Below are 25944 nucleotides of genomic sequence, written 5' to 3' on the forward strand. Positions count from 1 at the left end.
ATTTTGTGTACATGGAATCATACAGTTTGTTGTCTTTTGTGACTGACTGCTTTCACTTAGCATGATGCTTTCAAAGTTCATCTGTGTTGCAGTGTGTATGTATCATACTTCATTCCTTTATATGAATGAATAATACTCTTTGGTGTGGCCGTATCACTTTTGGTTTATCCATTTATCAGTGTACGTTTGAGTTGTTTCCTCTTTTTGGCTCTATGAATAATGTTGCTATGAATGTTTTGTGTATACATTTTTGTATGTTTTCTTTTTTCTTCTCAGTACATTTTGCAAGAAAAGTTTTGGCAGCTCTCAAAGTTGTTTTGTAAATGACCACTGTATTCATTTTACATTAGTTTCACTTATTCTATTTTGAGGCTTTATTTCTCTCTGTTCTACGAGTACCTTACTTCAGTCCTACCACAACTAAATAAGTGATCTTTGATTTTTAATCCAGGATCTAAAATGTCCACTGAGGCACAAAGAGTTGATGACAGTCCAAGCACTAGCGGAGGAAGTTCTGATGGAGACCAACGTGAAAGTGTTCAGCAAGAACCAGAAAGAGAGCAAGTTCAGCCCAAGAAAAAGGAGGGAAAAATATCCAGCAAAACAGCTGCTAAATTGTCAACTAGTGCTAAAAGGTACCTTAATAATTTTAAGCTTTTTGGTTTTAGTATCAATTTATCATCTTAAGTTCTCTCTTACTGTTGCATTTAATCATTTTTCTGTGATACAGACTATAAAACTCATGAATTTTTCTTTCTTTGTCAAGATTATTTCCTTTACGTTGTTTTAATTGTAGGCAATATGAACGTTTTAGTATTTAAAGTCAGTTAAACAGCACGGCAAAGTCATAAGAATACATAGTCATAGTATATGTGTATTTGTAATATTTAAGTGAGCATATATAGAAAAAATGTATGTAAAAGTGTAGGGGTTTGATTTACTTGACCGTAAATATTTTATTCTGTGCAACACAGGACAGTGACTAGGAATCTATTAAAATAGTTGTCGAATGATGTATATTTTATACTACTCCCTGTTAGTAAAGTTAGAAACGCTGAATTTAGCAACAAATACATCTTGGTTTCATTATGTATGGTGGTGGGTCCATCTTGATACAGATTTTTCTTCTCTAGGCGGTAGATACATTTGGAATGTTGATATTTGAATGATTCTCTATTACCACATCAATTGCTTATGATGACTGGACTCCCCAGAGAATCTGCTTTAATATTGTTTAATTATGGAATATGTCTTAGAACTATGCTAACTACATTTAGTTTAGTTTTTACTGATTTTTGTGGTTTAAAGTTCTTGTTTTGTTCTAATACCTTTTAAAAAATATCAAATAGGAAGCATAGTGAAAGCATTCTGTAAGTTTTAGGCATAGTAGAATGTCTGAATTTTGAATGATAGCTTTATATTTATTGGAGAGTATGGATTACGGGGACCTGTTTGCTGACTGTCCAAAACCGTTATGGTCTAGTTGACCTTGTTTCCCTCTGGCCCAGTCCATCCGCAGGATTGGAAAGAACCATCTCAGGCCTCCTGGTGGGACGTGAGTTTCTAGAGAGAGATGTTGTAATGATAGTGAGTGATCAGCAACTCACTGCAAGGACCAGGGCAGCCGTCCTCTCCTTCCCGGAAGTGTGTTGCGGCTCTCTGGTCTCTGATGAAGGAGTGGTGCCAAAGTCAGGTAGCCTCAGACTTTAAACCTCTTCTGTTACAACATGCCAGCATGGGGAAGAGGGTTCCATTTATTTTTGTTCTCTCACCACATGTCCAGAGGGCTCTAACTGACTGAACCGACCCGTCTGCTACCTGGCCACTACACAAAATGTGAGGTGGAGTTAGTATGGATAAGAAAGGTAGGAATGCAGAGAATACAACATGTAGGTGAAAGGAAGGAGGTTAGGGTGGGTGTGTAAGAGGTATTCAGGTACAGAGTGCTAGTAGCTGCATATAAATGAGGAAACTATAATTCAGTTGTCAGCTTCTGACAGTATGGGTTTTCGAGGGACATCTTTAACTGGTCAGGAAAGGGAGAGAATGGGCTGTCCAGGTCTGTGGGGAATAGAGTCGGGATAGTGCTTCGCCTGGGCTTGTGCTCAGTTCTCCCATGATGCTACTCAGCAGAGACTCCTGTCTGCTTCCTGAGGCCCTGCCTTTTCCCCTTATTAGGAGGATCTCCGTAAAATCCCTCAAAATCATATTTGAGTGATGTGTCAAAAGACCAAATTCTGCTTATGAGAGATCATTCATTGTACAGTGTGTGAAAAGTGAGGATTGCGTGATTTTTTTCAAGTACACGGGTCATATTTTACTTCATTTTACTACAGTGTGTATAAGGGCACCTGGATGGCTCAGTCATTTAAGCAATCAACTTCAGCTCAGGTCATGATCTTGCAGTTTGTGAGTTCAAGCCCTGCATCAGGCTCCATGCTAACATCTCAGAGCCTGAACTCTGTGTCTCCCTCTCTCTGCCCCTCCCCCAATCTTTCTCCCTCCCTCCCTCCCTCTCTCTCTCTCCCTCTCTCTCTCTCTCTCTCAAAAATAAATAAACATTAAAAAAAGTTTAAAAAACCACAAAAATACAGATTATTTAGTCAAGCCTATTTCCTCCCCCTCCTCTTTAAAAAGAGGAAAAGACCTAGTTTTGAGAATAAAATTCTAATACATTATTGTTAATTGGCTTCTTTTCTGATGAAAAGTCTTTTCCATATAGTGTCATTTTATAAGAGAGAGTTTAGCAGAAGCAGTACAGAGCTTGGACTCTAGGGCTAGGATCTAGGTTTGATTATAGGTTCTGGCATTTAGTAGACCTGTGATGTGAGATACGTGATTTAACACTTCCAATCACCAGTTTCCTTTTCTGTAAAATGGAGATAGTAATGGAACCATCTTCACAAGGCTGTGGTGAGGACTAAATGTGATAAAGCATTTATTAGGCATCTAGTAAGGTCTTATACAATGATGCTGTCGTTTATAGACTTTGCGCCACCTAAAGTCTTGTGTATACTTTTTAAGCTCATTTGATAAACTTTAGGAAAATGAGATCTTTGTTAACCTTTGAGGACACAGTGCTGTTGTTAAACTAGAAATACTCAGATGCTGTGATTATGTGCATTTTACATAACTCAAGCAAAGTACTTTGGTATGCCAAGTGCTCAATTGCATGGAATGTGCTATAATTGAAAAACTAATAATTTTGTGTAGAAACATCTGTTTCTGTGGCAAAGTAAAATATCTGTTTTTAAGGTATTATGGAAGAGTGACATAGGATATAGGAAACATTTTAAGTGGGTACTTGATTTAATCAATGGTATAAATCAATTTCATCTATTTTGAGGTAAGAGGAAGGTGATAGTTACATCATTGATCAATTTTTGCTCTTCGGTAGGAATTTGTTTCTTAAAAAATTGGCGTGCTCTTATCATAGTCTGTTCTCTTGATAATGTCTCTATCAATTGTTACATTTGCAAGTATGTGTGTAGTTGGATGATGTCTGGCAGTGACACATTTTGGTGATTTTATTTGACTAGTCAGTTCAATAAAACTCGTCACTGAATTGACTGTACTGCTTCCAAGTGCTGACACATCTGTAACTGTGAATTTTAAATCACATTTATTCCAGATTAACTTTGTTTGGAGTAGATGTTGTGATTTTACTGGATATACTGCTATTTGGTTTTAGACTCTAAATTTTTGTTAGGTTGAAGGGTGGATCCCAGTTTGTTCCGGCATAAACTTTTTTTATGGTTTTCTACATTAGAATGAATTAGTACTCTTTATAGATAATCTTTTGAGATTACTTAATCTTCTTGATTCTAAGTGTATGTATAAAAACTTCTCAGTGTTTCTGAAATCAGAATGCATTGTCCAAAAGTATTTATTGAGGGTATCTTAAAAATCATGGCTATATAGTTTATATCACCATTCTGAATTAAACTTTAGGCTTTTTATGTGCATTGACTCTTGTGTTTTCTAGGTTAGTTCAGAGACTACTTTGAAATTTAAAAAATGTTAGTAAATAATGGAGTGGTGTTTTTCTTCTTCAAAATAATTCCATTTTCAAAGGTTTGACCAGTTGATTCAGTTGGTTAGGAGTTCTCAGGTGACCAAGAAATACAGTCCATAGAAGAATATAGAAAGGTATTTTGGTGGGACACCTTTTTTTTTTTTTTAAATAACTGTTTAAAAAATACCTTTGTGAATCTCCATGTCTGAATATTCATGCTCTACTTGGACCTGAGGGAGTTACTGAATTGTCTTTTATTAAATTAAAAAAAATTTTTTTTAATGTTTATTTTATTTTTGAGAGAGAGAGAGACACACAGAGCATGAGCAAAGGAGCGACAGAGAGAGAGAGAGAGAGAAAGAGAGAAAAAGAGAGGGAGACCCAGAAACAGGCTCCAGACTCCGAGCTGTGAGTTTACAGCTCATGCTGGGCTTGAACTGAGTAACTGTGAGACATGAGATATGACCTGAACCATAGGAGGTGGTTAACCAACTGAGCCACCCAGGCACCTCCTTTTCAATGTTTATTTGTTTTTGAGAGCAAGAGAGCACAAGCTGGAAAGGGTCAGAGAGAGAGGGAGACACAGAATCCAAAACAGGCTCTAGACTCTGAGCTCTCAGTACAGAGCCAGATGTGGGGCTCAGACCCATGTGAGATCATGACCTGAGCTGAAGTTGGACACTTAAGACTGAGCCACCCAGGCGCCCGCTGAATTTTCATTAACCTGAAATATGTATGTGTTTTAAATATGTCAGTACACATTCACTGCTTCATTTTTTCTGAGCCATTAATCCAGTATGTTGGTATTAAAATGGTTGCTTCATATCTTCTCCATTTTATATGATTTTGGAACCATATTCTGTAAAGTGTAAATGAATCATCATTGTTATTTCTGTTCCCCTCCCCCCACTCGATTCTTTTTAGCAAATGGCAGTCCATGCAGTACTCTTCCCGTTCCTGGAACAGTTAAGGTATTAGGTGAAGTCTTTCAAACTGAGCTTTAGTTTGTAGTTTGCTTCTGACTTGTCTCAGTAACTACGTGCAGTTGCCGACTTAAGTATCATAACCAAAGAAGTGACACTGCTAGATGGAAATTGAGAATTTAGGCAATTGTCTAGTTGATTTATATCTAAAATAATTTTGTCTTAAAAGTTTTGATAAGAGAGAGGTCATTTGTTTGACTTAGCAAGATAATTACCTTTCACCTTACTTGTGTACAATAACTAGCCTTAGTTTCCTTATCTTTTAAATGGGAAATGATAAAACAGGAATACTTAGAGAATTCTGTGAGATTTAATTATTTAATTCACTTCTAATGGACTAAGATCATCATGTGAAAGGTACACTCTAAGTGTGAATTATTGATACTTTTTCATTTTTCCTCATCCCGAGGGACGGTGCCTGAAATAGCTACCTTTCTTACCCCACATGTCAAGACCGAGAAACTTAATACATGCCATGATCACAGCTTTTGAGATAGAATTGAATTGCTGTCATTGAAAGCAGCAGGACATCTTGCAACTGTTTAAATAGCAATTCTTAGTATAATCTTTTCTGTCAAGAAAAGCAATGAATATATTGTCAAGAGAAATATATCCATTCTTAGGTGTGGCACAAAATATATTTTAATATATTGACTCACCGCTTAGAGTTGTCAAGTTTATCAATAAATTGCTTTTTGTATCGAGTAATTAGATCTGGAGTTATAGACATGCAGAGGGGTTCAAGTTCCATTATTTGACAGAAAATTGTGATTTACCAGCTTTTTAAACATTTATTTGGAGAGAGAGCACACGCAAGCCGGGGGTAGGGCAGAGAGAGAGCAGAGAATCCCAAACAGGCTCTGCATTGTCACTGCTGAGCCCAGTGCAGGGCTCAGTCTCACAAACTGTGAGATCATGACCTGAATAGAAGTCAAGAGTCAGAGGGAGACTTAACCTACTGAGCCATCCAGGAGCCCCTGGTTTATCAATTTTTTAAATCAAAAAGGACATTGTAAGCAGAAAGCAAGATGAGTTAATTTGAAAAATCCCAAAGAAATTTTTTTATGTTAAAAAGTTTACTTTGACAGTTTAAGCTTGCTCTTTTAAATGCCTATTCTTTTGGTCCTCTTGGTTTAAAAACAATTTATATAAGTTATTCATGTTTCTGCTAACTAAATAGTACAGAGACCTATTTAATTGAAAGCAACAATTTTCTTTCCAAATACCTTGCCTATCCCAGTTCTCTTGAAGCAAACTCTCTTAGCCATGTCTGGCTTTAGTCCTTCTATTGGTTTTTCTGCATAAATCTAAATTATATACAGCATTGTCACCTATTTGTTCAATAATTTTTTTGTTTATTTATTTTGAGAGAGAGAGAGAGAGCTGGGGAGGGGCAGAGAGAGGGAGGGAGAGAGAGAGAATCCCAAGCAGACTCCACACTTGCAGCACAGAGCCTGATGCACAGGGCTTGAACTCATAAACTGTAAGATCATGACCTGAGCTGAAATCGAGTCTGATGCTTAACCAACTGAGCCATCCAGGTGCCCTGATCTATGATTTTCTTACATAGGTGTTTTTCTTCTGGAATTTCTGGTTGTCTCCCCTCCTCTTAGTAATGTGTCTTGATTACATTCTTTTTTTAAAAATGCTTATTCATTTTGAGAGAGAGGGAGAGAAAGGGCCTGCATGCAGGAGCAAGGAAGGGGCAGAGAGAGAGGGAGAGAGAGAGAGAAGCCCAAGCAGGCTCCTTGCTGCCATTGCAGAGCCCCACACAGGGCTCAGTCCCATGACCATGAGATCATGACCTGACCTGAAATCGAGGGTCAGATACTTAACTGACTGAGCCACCCAGGCGCCTCAGTCTTTATATTTTTACACACTCTGCAGTCCCCTCTTGATCATTTCAACCTGTTTAACTTACACCTGTCTGCTTTGTCTTCCAGAAATATACTGAAATTTCTCTTCTCCTTCTCTTTGCTATTCCTTTTTGTACCTTCTGTAATTTGCCTCCTTGCCTCTCCCTGCCTGCCCCAAGTGGAGTCCTGAAGGAGTAGGAGGTGGATGTGTGTGTGTGCCTAGTTTACTCTCTTAAACCTGGACTTACTAGTTGTCAAGAGTCTGTTTTATACATTTGTGTGCGATCCATAAAGGGTGTTCTTCTATATCAGACCTTTGAGATTTCTCATTTAATTATTGATTGTGTATACTTTATATGCATGTGAACACATGATAGAATCCATATTAGAAGGAATCATATGTTTTTAAAGATAAAGCCAATCATGAAATTAACCTCTTCAAATTGACCTCTGAGTCTCTGAGAGAGGAAGAGAGAGAATGCAGGTATGAGCAGTCTTTTTACTGGAGAACTCTCAATTAATGGCATAGCAGAATTAAAATGAAAGTGTTTTTGGCTTTGAACTTATTAGTTTTGCTCAACTTAATAATGCCTCCCCAACCTTGAATCACATGACTTAGAAAAGTGAAAATTATGTTAGTGGCATGCAATTCCTTTAGGAAATTGATGCCAATCCTCTCAGAGGAGTCATGTCTATTTCTGTATTTTCATTTGTTGCCCTGAAAAAGACATGGAATGAAATTGAGAGTAAATGTTTTTGTTCCGTTTCTTAAATTTTAAGGTACTTTAGTAACTATCATTCATTTACTATCATAATAATTACCAGATAGCAGGCATCCAGTTAGCAGATCTCATGTTTTTTTTTTAATTTTTTTTAATGTTTTTTATTTATTTTTGAGAGACAGAGAGAGACAGCGTGAGCAGGGGAGGGTCAGAGAGAGAGGGAGACACAGAATATGAAACAGGCTCCAGGCTCTGAGCTGTCAGCACAGAGCCCGATGCGGGGCACGAACCCATGAACCATGAGATCATGACCTGAGCTGAAGCCAGACGCTTAACTGACTGAGCCACCCAGGCGCCCCTCTCATGTTTAAAAACCAAAGATAAGGAGAAGAAATGGTTTTGAGAATTTTTATTTGTATTTGGTTTAACAAATAAATAATGATATTTTAATAATGATATTTAAGAGATTGCTAAGTATAGGCTTTTAAAATAGTATGGCACTGTTAGCCTTTATATGTGTATATAAGGGGTTAGATGCAGTTAAAAGTGAAAGTTGAAAAATAAGTTTAAAAAAAATAAGGTTGAGGAAAAAAAGGTTTTAAAAAAGGTTATTTTTGCATGAATCTCATGCAGTGACATTAAGATGGTTATCCACGTATTATTAGGATAGTCCATGCAGAAAGAATGTCAAAGTGGAAAGCCTCTACCTTCTCCAGCCCAGAGGCTTCAGGGAGGAACACCATTTATATTTAAAACAAAATTTTTTTTACTGTTTATTCATATTTGAGGGACAGAGCATGAGCGGGTGAGGGGCAAAGGGGGAGAGACGCAGAATCTGAAGCGGGCTCTAGGCTCTGAGCTTTCAGTGCAGAGCCTGATGCAGAGCCCAGACCCACAAACCACAAGATCATGACCTGAGCTGAAGTTGGATGCTTAACCGACTGAACCACCCAGGTGCCCTCATTTATATTATGATAGCAGTTTCATGTGTTGGAATGAGATCCTAATAATTCTTTCTTGATCAGTGGGTTGGATCATTCAGAAGCCTTGGATTCAACCTAATAATCATCTTTCCATCTTATGTGGGGATATTCTAGTGCAAATCAGAAGTTGGAATGATCCATAAAAAAGGTGGCGAAGGTTTCCAATTTAAACTAGAAATTTTGGTTAGTGTTATCAGTGGTTCAGTGACGTTTTATTTAAGTCAAAATGTTTCTGTAGGCTGCATGTACTGATAATGGCCAGTCTTTTTACGTTTTAAGTTACTACTTGATTGTTATTATATATGATGATTTATATAGTATTAGTATTTCAAAATAAAAAATACAAAAGGGAAGTGTTAATGTGAAAGTATAACATTTTAATGAACTGTTAAGAGGTGAAGACATTTTAACATAACTTTGTATTTGTTTTAAAGAATTCAGAAGGAACTCGCAGAGATTACGTTGGACCCTCCTCCCAACTGTAGGTAAGTACTTGTGGATTTTTATTTGTATATTTTGCACAAGGTATAATTGATTTGTTTGATGTGCGTCTCTTGTTGTAGTCTGATTAATTAGTAAAGTATCATTGTGGTTTGGACTTAAATGACTGTAGAAATGGTTGTTGTTTCCGTGCAGAAATGGCATACTTATCAGGTCTATTTTTAGAGGAATGGTGGAGTTGCCAAACATAGAGATAATGAAATTATAGAGTAACAAATACAGTTATCTTTTAGTTGAAGAGGTGTTAGGGCCTTAAATGATTTCTTTAATGATAGAATAATACTGTGGCTAAAATATTTGCTATTGGATAATTCATTTGCTATCTTGTCGGAAATTGATTTTTAAAAGTGCTAGAACATTAAATAGTGCTTCTTCATGGTTTACATTATTTCTTATAGTCAATGGCCGTAGAATGGGTGTAGAAGTAAAAATGGATGATTTGAGGCAGTGATGTTAAATTTAAAACATTCTCTTGTTTTTGACCACATTTTTCAATTTTCTGGTAAGAGTTTACTTAGAAGAAGTAAAAGTGCTTGCCTGGAAATGATTAATGTTATACAGGTACACAGAGGAAGAGGAGAAAATGACCTCCTACCTTACACTGTGTCTTGGGTCTGATAGTTGGAAGATGGCTCTTTGACTATTTTAAACATTTCTTTCTGTTTTGATATGAGGTTGGTGTTGGAACTAGGCCAACATGGAGTTTTCATAGTTTAAATTGGTGGTCTTGTGGCTTGAAGGTGAGAGGGCAGGTCACCGGAAAGTGTTGCCAATATTGAATGCAGGTAGAATTTATTGTTTGATGTGATTTCTGATTTTATTGCTCTTGTTTTTTTGTGGAAGTAAAGATAGCAACTCTATATATTAATGAAAGTGAACATTTTGGAGATGGCTATTTGATAATTGGCTAGTTGACAACTGTTTTGTGTAGAAACAGTTCTAATAAGGCTTTTTATGTTTGTGGTGAATCTAATGTCGTTCTTTACATGAGAGTCATATACAGTGTATGTTCTTGGAATAATATTCAAAGAATGTTTTATTCAAATCGAACAAATATTTCGGTTAGGTAAAACCATTGAACACTAAGACTTTTTGTCACCCTAAAGACTGTGTTATGGTATATCAGACTTTTTCAGGTGGCAGATCATTGTTTAGGCTTTGGTGGCCAATTAATGGAAATGGATTGATTTGTGGGAAATTCCAGTTTGAATGAAACCTAAAATCTCTTGTTTCTTACGACAGTATTCGTTTCAATTGTTTGAATCTTTAAAGAAAAATTTTTTTAACGTTTATTTATTTTTGAGAGGGAGAAAGAGAACACAAGTGGGGGAGGGGCACAGAGAGAGGAAGACATAGAATCTGAACTGTCAGCACAGAGCCTGATGTGGGGCTCAGACCCATTAACTGTGAGATCATGACCTGAGCCGAAGTTGGGTGCATAAACGACTGAGCCATCCAGGTGTCCCAGTTTGAATCTTTTTTAAAAAATAAATTGTTTTGCCACATGTATGACTTTTATAACCTTATAACTAAATTGGTAAACATATGAACTTAATTTATATACTTAGTTGCTTAAATTTTGACAACGATTGGCAAAAAAGACTACTTTGTTTTAGTGAACTTATCTAAGGCTCATTTTTAACAAATGAAATCTATATAATATCATGTGATGGTTAGGTTGTTACTTTGTTTTAAGATATATTATTTTCTAATGTATTTGTCTAATTTAGTTTTGATTTATTATAGATAATAATTTAGATTTGATTAAACCAATGTGTTGTAAACATGCATGAAAACATGCATAAAGTGTGAGAGAAGAAATTACATAATGGTGTTTATTTAAATAAACTAAAACAATTAAATCACAATTCTATTTAAAGTAAAAAAGGAAAGTTTATAATGTCATCTGAAATTTGGAGATTAACTTTTTCACTGAGTCATAGTTAATGATATCATTACTAGTTATGTAAACTCTGTATAAATAAAGCATTTTAAAATATGGATATCACACATAATAAGTCTTTCAGGCAGTTTTAGCCAAGATACCTACTTTGTTGTGTTTTTTTTCCAGGTTTACTGAGATACAATGGACATATAACATAATAGAAAGATACCTACTTTGGTTAAATTGCTTGCTTATGGGAATTTGGAAGGAAATTGATTGAATGGTATAAAGATTAGATAGCTGTCAGTTTGCTTTAGAAGCCAGGTCTGTGTTTCTGTAGCTTTGGCTCCTTTTCTTGATCCCAGAACAGTTGATTGGACTGGATCAGGCAGAGATGAAGATCGTATTTACCTTCTTATTTGTGGTGCTCCCCTTTGGCAGCAAAGTATCCTCTATGCTGTGGCTAATTGGGAAGTGGTGATTAGTTCTACATGCCCTGTGTACTTGTGCTTCTTAATATAGATGTCAGTGTGATTGTTAAGTGGATTACTGTGGCCTCTGGATTGTTTGGTGTCAAATATTTAATGGTGGTTTATAGTAAATCTACCCATCTATATTTCAGTGAGAATGTAGTTACTAGTTAGACCATAATTTTAGTTTGGCTTAATTTTGGCACAGAGTTAACAGTGCTTTTGTGTTTGATTTTTAGAAGTTCTGCGCTGCCTCCATTGGTGCCCTAATGATAGTAATGAATTAATTTATAGAAATATTCTAAATTAAAGCTATATGCCTACTAGAAGGAGTCAAAGTCACATTCCCCTAGTACTCTCTTTATGTATTACCTTTACCAGCACACAGACCCCTTAAAATCCTGCCTTTTGTGTGATTGCTTGGGGAATTGTTAGCTCACTATCACAGATAAAGATTATGTATGAGGGAACATCTGTGAGTGTGCCTATTTAGACAGAGTGGAGAAGGCATTTTATCTATTATTAGTGGTCTCAGTCGGGATGGCTGTGTGTCACATTTCACTTCGAGTGTGGTTTGCCCTTATTTTCTGGAGCCTTAATAAACTAGTATCGCCCAGTTTTATGTATTTGTCAAGTTAGAGATGGCACCTCTGAATTTTGGTGCATCTCTTATGTGATGTCCATTTAAGCATTTCTTGGAATTATATTGAGGAAACTAGCATGTATTTAAGTATTGTGTGAGTCTGTCATTTAGACATGTTAGGAATAAAATAAAGTCTCTCTGAATTCTACCTTTCACTGTAGATAGATATGTTTATGAAGGCATTTTTAGAGGAGCTACTGTGGTATTGTATTTTTTTTTAGGTTTTGAATGAGTCTGAATATTTGAAAAGTATACACAAAATACTTTGATAATAATTTGAATTGTTTCTTTTTATAGGAAACACATACCTATATATCTTTTAATTTTCTTTTCACTTTTTATGTTATCCTTATGGTAAAAATGCAGTAATACAGCTTTTATTAAAGCTGGATTCAATTAATTATCTTTGGGGTTTTTTTTTTTCCTATTATAGCATTAGAGTTAATGTTTAAAAACTATGATGTAACTAAGAGAAAAGTTTCTGTTCGTAAAATCATAGGGTCTTTAGGGCCATAGACACAGAAAATTATACATGGTCTGGATGAAATTTGGTTATATATTTAGAATATTTCCTTTGAGCAGGAAAATATATTTTGTTTGGCTTCAGTTCTTATTGTGGATAATGTAATTGACCCATGACATTTGCAGGGGTTCTATCCCAGTGCCTCTGCAGATCCATAAATGTTTTCATATTGCCAACTGAATTGGAGGTATTGGACTAGAACTGCTCACTACCTCAGTGCCTTGCACAACAGCTTAGCTGGATGGAGCCACTAAAATTCATGCGGTGTCCTTACGGAGCTCTGATGGGTAGAATTGCTGCCCTTTGTAAATGACTGTATGTTGTGACTGTCCTGATTCTTCACAAATTGTCAAAAGCACAGATTTTGAATCTGTAAATGTGCTCGTATGTTCATTTCTATTTCCTTGATGCTAGTGGGAAACTGGGAGCTAGCCAGGAAAAGTCTCCAAATCAAATTAAAAATTTTTTCATCCAGAGGGTAACTTGTTCTTCTGTACTGTAGAGAAACTAAATTCAAATTTTGTCATGATCTGATACTGCCCAAGTTTGTATTAGCTTTATAAGAATGGCAACGACAGAGATCTTTATCTGCTTTTTGAAAGTAGAGGCTATGGTAAAATGATTGATTTTGATTTTGATTTTTGATTTAGTAACTGAGCAAGTAAAAGGAGGAAAAACTAAAAAAAAAAAAAGAGGATGTAGTTCAGTTATACTAGGAGTTTTCACTTTTTATTGCTGTGTTTCAGTGATCCACTCACTGGACACAGGCTCTGCTTTACTAAAAAAAAAAACACAAACCAAAAACCAATGGCTTTATTGAGATGTCATTTAAAGTGTAAAATTCAGTGGCTTTTACTGTATTCACAGAGTTGTGTAACCATCACAGTCAATTTTACAACATTTTGATCACCCTCAAAGGATATACCAAACCTTTTAGCAGTCACTCCATTTCCTCCCAACTCTCCAACCTCAAGCCCTAGGTGTCAGTCTGTTCTGTCTCTTACAGATTTGCCTGCCCTGGACATTTTGTATTAATGGAATCAGACAAAATGTGGTCTTTTATTACTGACTTCTTTCATGAAGCATAATGTTTTCAAAGTTCATCCATGTCGTAGTGTGTATCAGTACTTCATTTTTTGTCTCTGAATAACATTGCATTGTGTGGATATACTACATTTTATTTATCCATTAATCAGTTGATGCGTGTTGGGGTTGTTTCTACTTTTTGGGTCTTATGAATAATGCTGCTGTCAGTATTCATGTACAAGATTTTGTGTGGGCAATTGTTTTGATTTTTTTTTGGTTTATGCCTTCTTAGGTAGAATAGTTGAGTCATAGAGTAACTATATTTAACCTTTTGGGGAATTGGTAGACTATATTACAAATGCTGCACCATTTACCTTCCTACTAGCAATATTTGAGAGTTCCATTTTTCTCCTCAACCTTGGTGGTGGTTCTTGTCTATCTTTTTGATGATAACCATCTTAGTAGGTATGAGTGATACCTCATTGTGGTTTTGATTTGCATTATCTTGATGAAATAAGTGACGAAGATGGTGACCTCTTCATATGCTTATTGGCTATTTTTATATCTTCTTTGGAGAAGTATCTTTTCAAATCCTTTGCCCATTTTCAGATTGAGTTGCATATCTTTTTATTGAGTTTAAAGTGTTCTTCTATTTACTTTGGGTACAAGGGCCATATAAGATATATGATGTGCAAATAATTTCTCCTGTGTATAGTTTTTTAACTTTCTTGTTAGTAATCTTTGAGGTGCAAAAGTTTTAAATTTTGATGTCTAATTTATGTACTTTTTCTTTTCATTATTTGTATGTTTGGTGTCACTTCTAAAAACCATTGCTCAATCCAGTACTACATACAAAAGTGTACATTTCTATTTTTCTTCTCAGGGTTTTTTAGTTTTAGCTTTTATATTTTGATTCTGATCCATTTTGTATATGGTGTGAGGTAAAGGTCTGCTTTTCTTCTGTGTTTGTGTGGATACTCAATTATGTCAGTACCATTTCTGAAAAGACTATTGAATTGTTTTGATATCCTTGTTGAAAAATTCAATGAATCATAAATGTGAAGGTTTGTTTCTGAACTCTAATTTTTTTCCTTTGATCAGTATGTCTATCCTTATGCCAGTGCCACACAGTCTTTCTTTTCTTCTTATTGACATAGAGTCTTGATTACTGTAGCTTTATAGTAAGTTTTGAGTCAGAAACTGTAGGTTCTCTAATTGATTTACTTTTCATTGTCTTCACTCATTAGTTTAAGGTGTTTCCACTGTAGGAGAGACCATGACTGGACATAAATCCAACCACAGTCTCACGAGAGCCATTTAATAGGGGAAAATGTTTTTTTTCCAAATTATAGTAACTGAGACAGTATGTAGGAAAAATGTGTGTGTGGGGGTTAACATTTTTCAAAACTATATCAGAATAGGAAGGCATTGAAATAGAAAAAGCTTTTATGTAGGAGTGAACTCTGGAAAGAGCCTCCAGTGCAAAAACCTAATTATTGTCACTAATTGTTTTCCTTTTATGGTTTATGTGGTAATATTTATATGGCATTTTTAGCTTTTCAAGGATTTTCATATATGGTTGTCATTTAATCTTTTCAATTACTCTGTGAGACTCCTGGGATTGAGTAACTTGCTCAGAGTAACTGGTTGATTTGGATTTAAACCCAGGTTTTCTACTCTTTCATCTTTTATTATTTTACATGTGTAACTAGATAGAAAAATACATTTTAAAATTACCTTTGTAGCTAGCCATTTGTGGTTCAGTAAAGAAGAAAACCCAACACATAGGGTATTCCAGAATATCATTTGTGCTATGCTTGATTTATGTTTCTGAATTCCATAAGACAGTTTTTTTTTTTTGTCAGAACATTTTGAAAAGTAATTTTTTTTTTGAGTATAGTGATTTTCTACCACACTCCCTTGTGTGTGTGTTTGTGGGTTTATGTGTGTTAGTGTTATTATTACTGGCACTTGTTCAAGTAAAGAATTTCTTTACATTTGACAGTCCTTGACTCAGTGTTTGCATATGTCTGCACGCTTAATTCCAAATTGGTTTTTCCTGGTTACTCAGCCTAATACAAAGTCACTTGCCCCTACCATTCGTTATAATATTTATTGAGGGCTTAATGTTATATCTGTTAGGACAAGTATAGGCTACAATAAGATATCCAGGTGTAGTTCCTGGTCCTAAAATCTGGTGATACCTAATTAAGAGATGAGACATGCAGATTCTTGGAGAACCAAGACTAGGAGAAGGATGATACTGTTGGCAGAAACTACTAATATCTGTGGCTTCTGAAAAATCTTAAAATTGATAATGCTTCACTCGTTACTTCGGTTGCCCAGAAACTAATACCTTATTTACTCTTTGACATTAGTGGTTAACTGTGCTTTGTGTAGAAACTTCAACTCAGATTATATTTTATTTTCTTACTCTTTTCCTCCAACTATTATTGAAGCTCCATATCTTTATTTTGTACTTTAATACTACATAAATTTTTTAAGCCACATCAGAGTCCTTTTGGAGTGAGGCTGATTATTAATAAATAAACACTATAAATAACAAAAGGTGATGTAAATGTGTATTGGTTAGCAGAAGGCTGGAATGCCTTTTTGAGGAGTCATTAACATGATAAAATTTAAATATACATTGAGGGCCTGTGTTATATAGGATACTGAATTATTCATATGCCTCTCTCCTTTCTTTAGTACAGATAATTGAGGAATATTTTTATTCACTCACTATAAGTTCTTGACTCCATTGCTGCAATGTTGAGTGGCTTTGCATAGACTTTACGAAGACAAAAGTCTTTAATATTTGAGATGCACTAAATGGTTAGAACAGCTTAAGAATCGTTTGCAACGGCACCTATGGTTGGATAGCTGTAGAGTTGGAGTACGTGTACAACATGACAGAATGAGAAAGCACAGTCTTACCTTATGTTCCAATGGCATTAAGAGTTTCAAGCTTGTTTATGTTTTCATTTCTGTGCTGCCTGATTTTAAAGGTATGCTCCTTCCTTACTGCCATATATGTATATACATTTATATATATATATGGCTTTCTTTTGGCCTTTATCTTCAGGCTGACTTTTTACCTGGGGGCACAGCCAACATAGAGCCTTAAGGGGCTGTTACTTCAGTTAGGGAACTTCAGGTGTAATTGTTTGCTGTCATGTACCTTTACTTCAGAACTGTGCTTGGGGAAGACGTAACCATCTCCATAAAACCAGTCATTTTTTTCCTTTCTTATTTCAAAATATTGATTTATAAAATATCTGCCTTTAAATATAGATTAAAAATGTTTATTTCATAACAAAGAAAAATGTTGAGTGATAAAGTGAACTTAGTGCCCAGTGCTTGCAGTCGTTGATTTCTTTATTTTTATTCTTTGCAGTTTGAAGAGCAGTACAAGAATGTGTCTAAAAAAATGGGTTAAATGATCATACTGGGATTATATTTTATAACTGTAACATTTTACCACTTATTTTGCTCAGTTTTATTATTTCAGATTACCTAAGCACCATAGATAGAAAACGTCATATTACTTTCTAATGTGATATTTTAATTCACATTGCTGTTTTATCTTTTAGGATGTCTTGAAAACTGTATTCTTTCTTTTTAAATGTTTATTTATTTACTCTTTTTTTTTGTTTAGTTTTTTTTTTAAATTGAGAGACAGAGAAAGACAGTGTGAGTAGTGGAGGGCCAGAGAGAGAGGGAGACACAGAATCAGAAGCAGGCTCCAGGCTCTGTGCTAGCTGTCAGCACAGAGCCTGACGCAGGGCTCGAACCCACGAACCGTGAGATCATGACCTGAGCTGAAGCTGGACGCTCAACCGATTGAGCTACCCAGGTGCCCTTATTTATTTACTTTGAAAGCAAGAAAGAGAGAGTACACACAAGTGGGGGGGGGGGCGGAGAGAGAGAAAATAAGAGAATGAGAATGACAATTAATCCCAAGCAGGCTCTGTGCGGAGCTTGAACTAACGAACTGTGAGATCATGACCTGAGGCAAAATCAAGAGTCAGATGCTTAACTAACTAATTCACCCTGGTACCCCTAAAAACTGTTTTCTTTAGCATACCCAAAGCATTTCTTTACAGTGATTATTACATTAGACTTAAATATCTTTTATTAACTAAGTGTTATTACAAATAATAAGTAAAACAGTTTTATTGGTATATTTTATTTTGAGAACAATGGAAAATTTCATTTTCAACTTTATGTTGTCAAAGTGTGTTTTTTTACTGTTTTTTTTTTGTAAATGTTTATTTGTAACTTTTTATTAGAATGTCTGCATACTTTAGAGACTTATTGGTATGCCTTTAAAAGTATATCTAAATCCACATTTGTGTAGAAGCAGCACATTGTACCAAAGTGTATAATAGAATTAGGCAAAGCTGTAAGCTCAAATTCATTTTCTATTCCAATGCATGGAGTGTAGAGACCCTTTCCCCTCTAACCCATATGGAAGATGAAGCCTAGTAATAATGTGCGATGACCAAAAGGAGAGGCACAGCCCTCATACCAGGGCTGGGGTGTCTGCCTTGCCACCTGCTTCCACCTAGAATCTAGCGCTCGCTCCTTCTACCCTCCACTGTTAGTTCTCCTGATTCTTCATGTTGCAACTATTTTACCTATTTTACCCAAAGAGGATGTTCTCTTTAATCTCTGTGTTTCAAATTCTAGCATTTAGTTGATGTTCATTGTGCCTGTATATGAATAAATACAATTGATTTGACTAGGGACTGATAACTCTTGAGTGCTTCCCAGGTTTTGAGGCCATGTGGGGAGTGTTTACCAGCGTTCTCTCTCTTTATCTTCATGACTAACCTTGAGGTAGATGCTAGTTTTAGACTGTATTTTATAGATGGGAAGATAAGCTTAGAGAGATTAAGGAATTTGTTCAAGGTCACATAGCAAGTAAGTGGCAGAAGTAGGATTTTGTCTTTGGTGTTTCTGACTGTAGAGGCCAAGTGTTTTGGTACTTTGCTATGCAGATTTTCCATGTGAAAATAGATAAAAATCAATGTATCTAGAACAGCACTGCGCCAATAGAACTTATTGCTATGATGAAAGTGTTCTATATATGGTTATTTACTACTTGAAAGGTGGCTAATCTCACTTGGTAAATGAACTCCTAATTTTACTTAATATAAATTTGGATAGCCATGTGTGATTGGTACCTACAGTATTACACAGCACAGATCTGGAAAAACCAGAACTTCTTGGGACACGTGGGTGGTTCTGTTGGTTAAGCATCTGATTCTTGATTTTTGGCTCAGGTCATGATCTCATGGTTTGTGAGATGGAGCCCTGCGCCTGGCTCTGTGCTGACAGCGAGGAGCCTGCTTGGGATTCCCGCTCTCCCTCTCTCTGCCCCTCCCCTGCTTGCATGTGCTCTATCTTGCTCTCTCTCAAAATAAATAGACATTTCAAAAAAATGGGAAAAAAAGACTTCCAAGAAGTTTGCAGGCTTAAACTTATGCATAATTTCAATTTTAGGTAAATTTAGAGCTTTTTAAAAGTTACGCTTCTAGTGGTATTTTTACCACCTAAGTATTTGTCTCCCTTCTCTCTTCCCACCAGCCACCATTATATTCTAAATGTCAGAGACTTTTAAATACTGTTTTTCTTAGATCATCACACATAGTACTCTTAAGTAAAAGACCTTTATGAATATTATACAGTATTGGGTAAATATTTATTTTTAACTTTTTAACAAAATGAAAACAATATTGAAAATCCTTGTTTTTAAATAGACTCATAGGGTATTGAAATTGGGAAGTGTATGGTCTGGCACTCTCAAGCCTGTCTGTTGGCTAGGGCAAAATTCTGTGGCCTCATGCATTAGAGTAGAGTGATTTGAAACCCGCATGCAGAAATGGTGAACTGGAAGAAGATGACAGATTCCACTGCACATGCTGGAGGAAAATTGTTGCATTGTTGTTAGATCCTTTAGCAGTTAAAAAAATTTTTTTAAGTTTATTTATTTATTTTGAGACAGAGAGAGAGAGAGAACAGGCTCCACATTGTCAGCACAGAGCCTGATGTGGGCTCAAACTCATGAACTGTGAGACCATGATCTAAGCCAAAATCAAGAGTCCACTGTTTAACTGACTGAGCTACCCAGGTGCCCTCCTTTAGAAATTTTTAGAGTTCATATAATAGATATTTTGCCTTGGATGATTTCTTCTCTTCTTTTTTCTTTCTGAAAGAGTACGAGGGGGAGAAGGGGAGGGAGAGAGTCTTAAGTGGGGTCCACACCCACAGCATGGAGTCTGATACAGGTCTCAGTTCCACAACCCTGAGATCATGACCTGAACTGAAATCTAGCATTGGACCCTCAACATACTTAGCTACCTACATGCCCCTGGATAATTTCTTAATGCACTGAAAACAAAAGCTTGTGCACTTTGTTCTGAATTTGAGTGCTCCTAAGGTACTTCTGGCACTATCCAAATGGCTTGAACTGTCTCCATCCAGGTGGCTTTAGTTACTGCAGTATCAAAAGAACCTCACTGTAAGGTAGATTTGCCTAAATGGTAAAGTGGACCCCAAAGACATCATTAGAAATAACCTCTAGTACTTAGCAGACTTATTCTGTTCTTAATCTGCATTAATGGGAAATCAGTAAGTCACTATATAGTATGATGTGAAAATACATAGTATTTAAAAACCATGGAATATGAATCACACAGTTTTCTGAATATGCTATAATGGACAAAATGTTTTAAGTACTAAATTCAGGGTAACCTCAGATATGTAAATATAGGTGTTATAAAACAGTAGTTATTTATCAAAATTATCATAGGTAGTTAGCTAAAATTGGCTTATTCTCCTTCTTTGAATTATGTTCAGGCCAGATTTGTCAATCTTGTAAGCAGGGCATAGCTGTTAAACAGTTCTTCCAGTTTTTGAGCTCACCAGAGGTGTGGGTTAATGGGTTGGTTGGTGACAGAATCTTTTTACAGAGAAATGGAATTGTACATGGTTTCTGATGTCATCATTCTCCGTACTTGAAATAGTCTTTCATTCCCCTGGTGCCATCGTTTTAAGAGGTTAGGAGTTTGAGTATTTCTTTCTCTCTCTTTTTTTTTAAGTAAGTGCTATACCCAACATGGGGCTTGAACTCATGACCCCAAGATCAAGAGTTGCATGCTCTACTGACTGAGCCAGCCAGGCGCCCTCTTTTTATGTGATTTAACCAGGGGATTCTTCTTGTGTGTATTTGAAGAAGAATACACATTTTATTTTTCTTGGATGGAATGTTTTTTGGATATCTTTTAGAACCATGTATTCTGAAGTATGCTTTAAATAAAAAATATTCTTGTGGAAAAAAATAGTAACTTTAAATGAAGGTATCTGTTTAAAATAAAGCATATCAGAGGGGAGGTAGGTGGGGGAATTAAGATTACACTTAGGATGAGCACTGAGTAATGATGTGTGGAATTGTTGAATCAGTATATTGTACACCTGAAACTAGTATAACACTGTATGTTTAACAATACTGGAATTAAAATTTAAAAATTGAAAAGATTTTTCAGAATTTTCATGGTGTACATTTTGCTGAACATTCTCATATTATTCATCATGATATTAGTATTATAAGAGAAACTTATTATTTAGTTTCAGCAAAATAATGTTGTCCAAAATACTAAACTAGCATTATTAATTTAAAATATTTTAGATACATTATTGTGTTTGTATTTACTTTCATGTTTTTGTCTATGAGTTATAAACATCAGAAATATGTTGTTGGTTTTGTGTTTATATTCATTTGGGAAATACTATAATGAAAATAACAAGTTAATACTGGCAACTTAAAAAAAATAAAAAGAAGTTAGGGATTTGAGGTGGGACATGACCAAATTGAGTGTAGCCAGTTGGTAACTCCTGGCTCTAGATTTTGGAGATGGCAGATTTCAGTTGAGCAGTCTTCTGTGTAGCAGGTAGTCAGAGATGGATGTTCAGCTGGACACATGTTCATTCAACTGAACACGTATATGTACAAGTACCCAGTGGCCTTCAGCTCCAGGACCAGGCCCATCAGCTGGAGATCCACCTGGGAGTTCAGTCTGACCTACAAGATACAGACTATCTTTGAGTAAGCTCACTTTCTAGGTAAGAGATTAGTCTGGCTTAAGTTGTTATTTATGTGTTTACAACATTGACCTTATAAGTTAGACATAGACAGGGACTATTGGGATTGACACCCCATCCTCTTCTGGAGGCTTGAGAAGGAAGGGGTCTATTGACGTACTGATTGTTGTGGGTTTAGGTTAAGCATCTCTAAGTGCTTATTAGAATTAAGGTGGGATCGAGCAGAAATATATTTATGCCACATTGTTAAGAGGTAAGAATTTGTCACAGGGTAGGAATAACCTCCATGTTTGACAAAGTAGATGGTCAGAGATTAATAAGAAAGCCTATGAACAGGCTCAAAATGGTATTGGGGCCTGGGAAACAGCAAAATAAAATTACATTCTTGAGTAAGAATGTGTAAGATGCTGTTATGTTTAGAAAATAGCTATTACTAGGTTAAATGAATAATGAAATAAGCTGGGTGGAGTGTATTTTGAGGTTAATACTCATTTAACATTAAACAAATGTTTTCTAAAGGTCTTTTATGTGATCAGCATTGTGCTGGATACTGGGGTTGAGGTTATAAACAGGCTAAAGGGGTATCCAGCCTTTGTGAAGTTTACATTTCAGCTGTGAAGACAGACTGGGACTTGTATTTAAAAAAAACAAACAAACCCCAAACTACCTTACAGAAAGGGGTTAACAGACCCACAGACATAATAATTGTTCTGAAGAAAACAAACAAGGGATGAGTTTTAGAGTGGGATTCTACTTTTACCTTGGATTTGGAAGGCTCTTCTATGGAGTGACATCTAAACAGAGAACTAAATGAAGAAAAGGTGCTAGTTACATAAGGTGTGCAGGACTCTTGGCATGTGTACCAAGCTGCATGAGTGGATACACGCTCTGGTTCAGGGAGCTGGGAGAAGTATGGTGTGGTTGTACTGAAGGGGAGTGGGGAGTGGGCAGGGGAATGCTGTGGCACAAGATAAGAAAAATGAGACGGGGGCCAAAGCAAGTAGAGTTTGGCTTTTATGAAGATTGTTCTGGCTGCTAGACTGGAAGAGGAGAGTATAAGATACGCAGCTGATAGTCATATAGGTAAGAGAGGATGATATTCTGGCTTAGGGTAGTAATAGTAAGGATAGAAAGTGAAGTTTGAGGTATATTTTTGAAGGAAAATTTACAGGACTTGCTGATAGATGGCAGAATTGGGGGGAATGTTAGAGGAAAGGGAGAAATCATCAAGTTTGAGTCTTCAGGAAATGGTGGTGCCTTGGTTGGAAGCGGTTTGGCAGACAGGTTCAAGAGTCTGAAGTAGGAACAGCATGATCTGAATGCTGTGTCACTAGGGCAGTGTGACTGTGAAGGCAGTGCCCAGGGCTGGCTCTTCTTGACTGTGGATGGCACTGTGAAGATTTGGACTTGCTCACAGGGAATCCAGACTGGGTGTTGGCTTCTTCTAGGGCGGGCTGGCCACATGAGTAGTTCTCAGGGTCTCAGCCTGCTTTGTAGGAGCAGGTGGACAGAGTTAGCCTGCCAGGCAGTGCCCCCTGCCCTGCACTCAGCAAGCCTCCTTCTGCTTAGTCCTGCCCTCAGTGCTGCCAAGACAGTGCCCAGTCCCACTCTCCAGGTGCCATGTTGGATTCTCCCCTTGCCATTCTGTCCCCACCCTAGATGGCCTCAGGGCCTTTTTACTCTTATTAGACTGTTTATAGAATTGATTACTTCCTGACTGAATAAAAACTTCACAGATTATGAAAAAAAGAGAAAAAAAAACAAGTACTAAATTTAACGTGAACAAATGATTTAGAGTTGGTTTTAGTTTGGGAAAGTGTCTATCAAGATTGATCAAACCGTAAATTAATATTTATAATATTCTCTTGAGCTGTTTGCTTGGGCATGGAGAAAAAATAAAATGAAATAGATGAGTTGCTGATTTATGGGAGAGAGAGATAATTTTAGTCTGGAAATTTAAAGTAATGTTTTAGTCTTTAATGTAACAAAGATAATATGTATCTACAAATTGGAGAGTTACAGATATACCATGGTCATTTTTACAAAAAAAAATGTGTTCTGGGTATGTTAATTGTAAAAATGTGAGACATCCAAATGAAGGTGCCAGACAGGCAGTTGAACATGAATTCATTGGAAAACTGGAGCTATCAATTTGAAGTTGTTGTGATAAAGATAATGAAGCCCACAGGAATTGATGAATTTGTGTGCAGAAAGGGAAAGAAAAGAAAGAGGACCCAAGACCGAGCCTTCTGAAACCATAGTATTTAGAGACAAGTAAAGAAGGAACTAGTAAAGGAGACAAAAGTTCATCATCCAGGGAGTAGGAGGAAAACTAGGAGAGAGTGCTTAGTTCTTAGTGAGTAGGTCTGAAATTGATCATGAATGAAATTTTCAAGCGAATAAAAAAGTGGAATAAGGTTGTAATTACTTACTATCCTCAACAGGACAGTAACTGAATAAAGATTATCAAGTTGCATTGAGATTTCTAGAGTACAGTTGACCCTTAAACAATGCAACAGTTAGGGTCACCAACTCCACCCTTATCCCCCAGTTGAAAAATCTGCATACAACTTTTGACTCTCCCAAAACTTAACTACTAATAGCCTACTGTTGACTGGAAGCCTTATTGATAACATAAGTAGTTGATTAACACATATTTTTTGTGTTATATGTATTATATTTTATATTCTTACAGTAAAATAAGCTAGAGAAAAGAAAATGTTAAGAAAGAAAAAAATGTTAAAAAAACTATTTATAACAAAAAATATGGTACAAGTGGATCTATGCAGTTCAAATCTGTCTTGTTTCTTGAACAAGCTATAATTCTTTTGTAATTTTCCAAGATTATTCATATTACCTACTTAGCCAGACTCTGTAATTGGGCTCAAGAGGGAAGGTTTTCCCCTTGGGAAGCAGAGTTCTGTCCATCTGAATGTTGTCCAGTCAGGATCAGGGGCTAACTTTAGTAGGAACACTTTTGAGAACTCCCATCTGGACTACTCCTAGTGGACTGAACACAGCCAGTTGTGCGTGTGTCATTATTTCTTGTCTTTCTCTTCATGTAGTGTATTTCTCATTAGAGACGTCCTTACTGATAGCATATTAGTTTATGTATGTCTAGCTCCTATCTCATGGAACACAGTTAAGTGTGATCAGCATATACTCTTCTTCAGTTTTGCATCTGAGAAAGCGCTGGCAGGAGTCTTATACCTGGAGAAGCAAAGGCTGCTCTTAAAAGCCAGAGTTGACTTACCTGTGCTCTCAGACATTTCCTGTGGATATACGGACTGCCTGTCACCAGTCCTGCCTGTGTTCTTTGTTTGCAGAGGCCAAACAGAAGTAGCAGACTTAGAAAACCTTTCCTTACCTGTGTGCTTAAGTGTAGCTTTTTCTCCATTTCTTTCATTTGGACTTCAAGGCCTACCTCAAATATCACCTCTGTTCTATAATTTTCTGTGCTCTCACTGCACCCACAGTAGCTGTTACTTTGAGTTAGAGAAGCAGTATTGCATAGTGGTTTCTTCTGGAGAGACTGATGATTTTTATCCTTCATTCTATTAAGGTATAATGTATCACATTTATTGATTTGAGTATTTTGAACAATCGTTACATCTCAGGCTTAAATTCTACTTGGTCATGGTATATACACTTTTTAACGTGTTGTATTCAGGATACACATCCACACACCCATGCCCACATGCCTTTTAGTCTAGTTAAATACAATGTTCTGTGCCTTACTTTCTTCATGTGTAAAATCACATAGGTTTATGTGAGGATTATGAGTTAAACAGATATAAAACACTCAAAAGTAGCATCTGGTGCCTAAGGGCCCAATAATTGTTAGTTGTTGATGCAGTTACTCTTATTTATAAGGGTTGCATGCATTTACCTTCTTCATATGTTTTGAGGATGGTAAAGATACATGGCATACCGAATTCATTATCTTCTCAATATGGTATATTGCATATAATAGACATTGAAATGTTTTTATGCAGTTACTAAGGCAGAGAACTTGTGAATGTTTTTATTTTTCTTTAAACAGGTAAGCATACAGGTAAATATCTTGTGTTTGACCCTAGATTATCAATATCTTTTTTTAAAAAAATACTTATTTTTGAGAGAGACAGACCAACTGAAGGAGGGGCAGAGAACAAGAATCTTAAGCAGGCTCTGCTCTGATGGTGCAGGGCTTAAACTCACAAACTGTGAGATCATGACTGAGCTGAAATTA

At 36.2% G+C, this 25944-nt stretch overlaps 1 protein-coding gene across 1 annotated transcript in view; it reads left to right on the forward strand.

Annotated features, from left to right (window-relative positions):
- Positions 1-456: 456 nt before the first annotated feature.
- UBE2E2 (ubiquitin conjugating enzyme E2 E2) overlaps positions 457-25944 on the forward strand; it is a 352686-nt gene continuing 327198 nt past the window's right edge. Inside the window, exons 1-2 of the mRNA XM_029940354.1 lie at positions 457-635; positions 8994-9044. Coding sequence (XP_029796214.1) covers positions 460-635; positions 8994-9044 — 227 coding nt within the window. The 5' untranslated portion in view covers positions 457-459. The remainder of the gene's footprint in view (positions 636-8993; positions 9045-25944) is intronic.

This window comes from Suricata suricatta, chromosome 5, assembly GCF_006229205.1.
Source record: "Suricata suricatta isolate VVHF042 chromosome 5, meerkat_22Aug2017_6uvM2_HiC, whole genome shotgun sequence".
NCBI lineage: Eukaryota > Metazoa > Chordata > Mammalia > Carnivora > Herpestidae > Suricata > Suricata suricatta.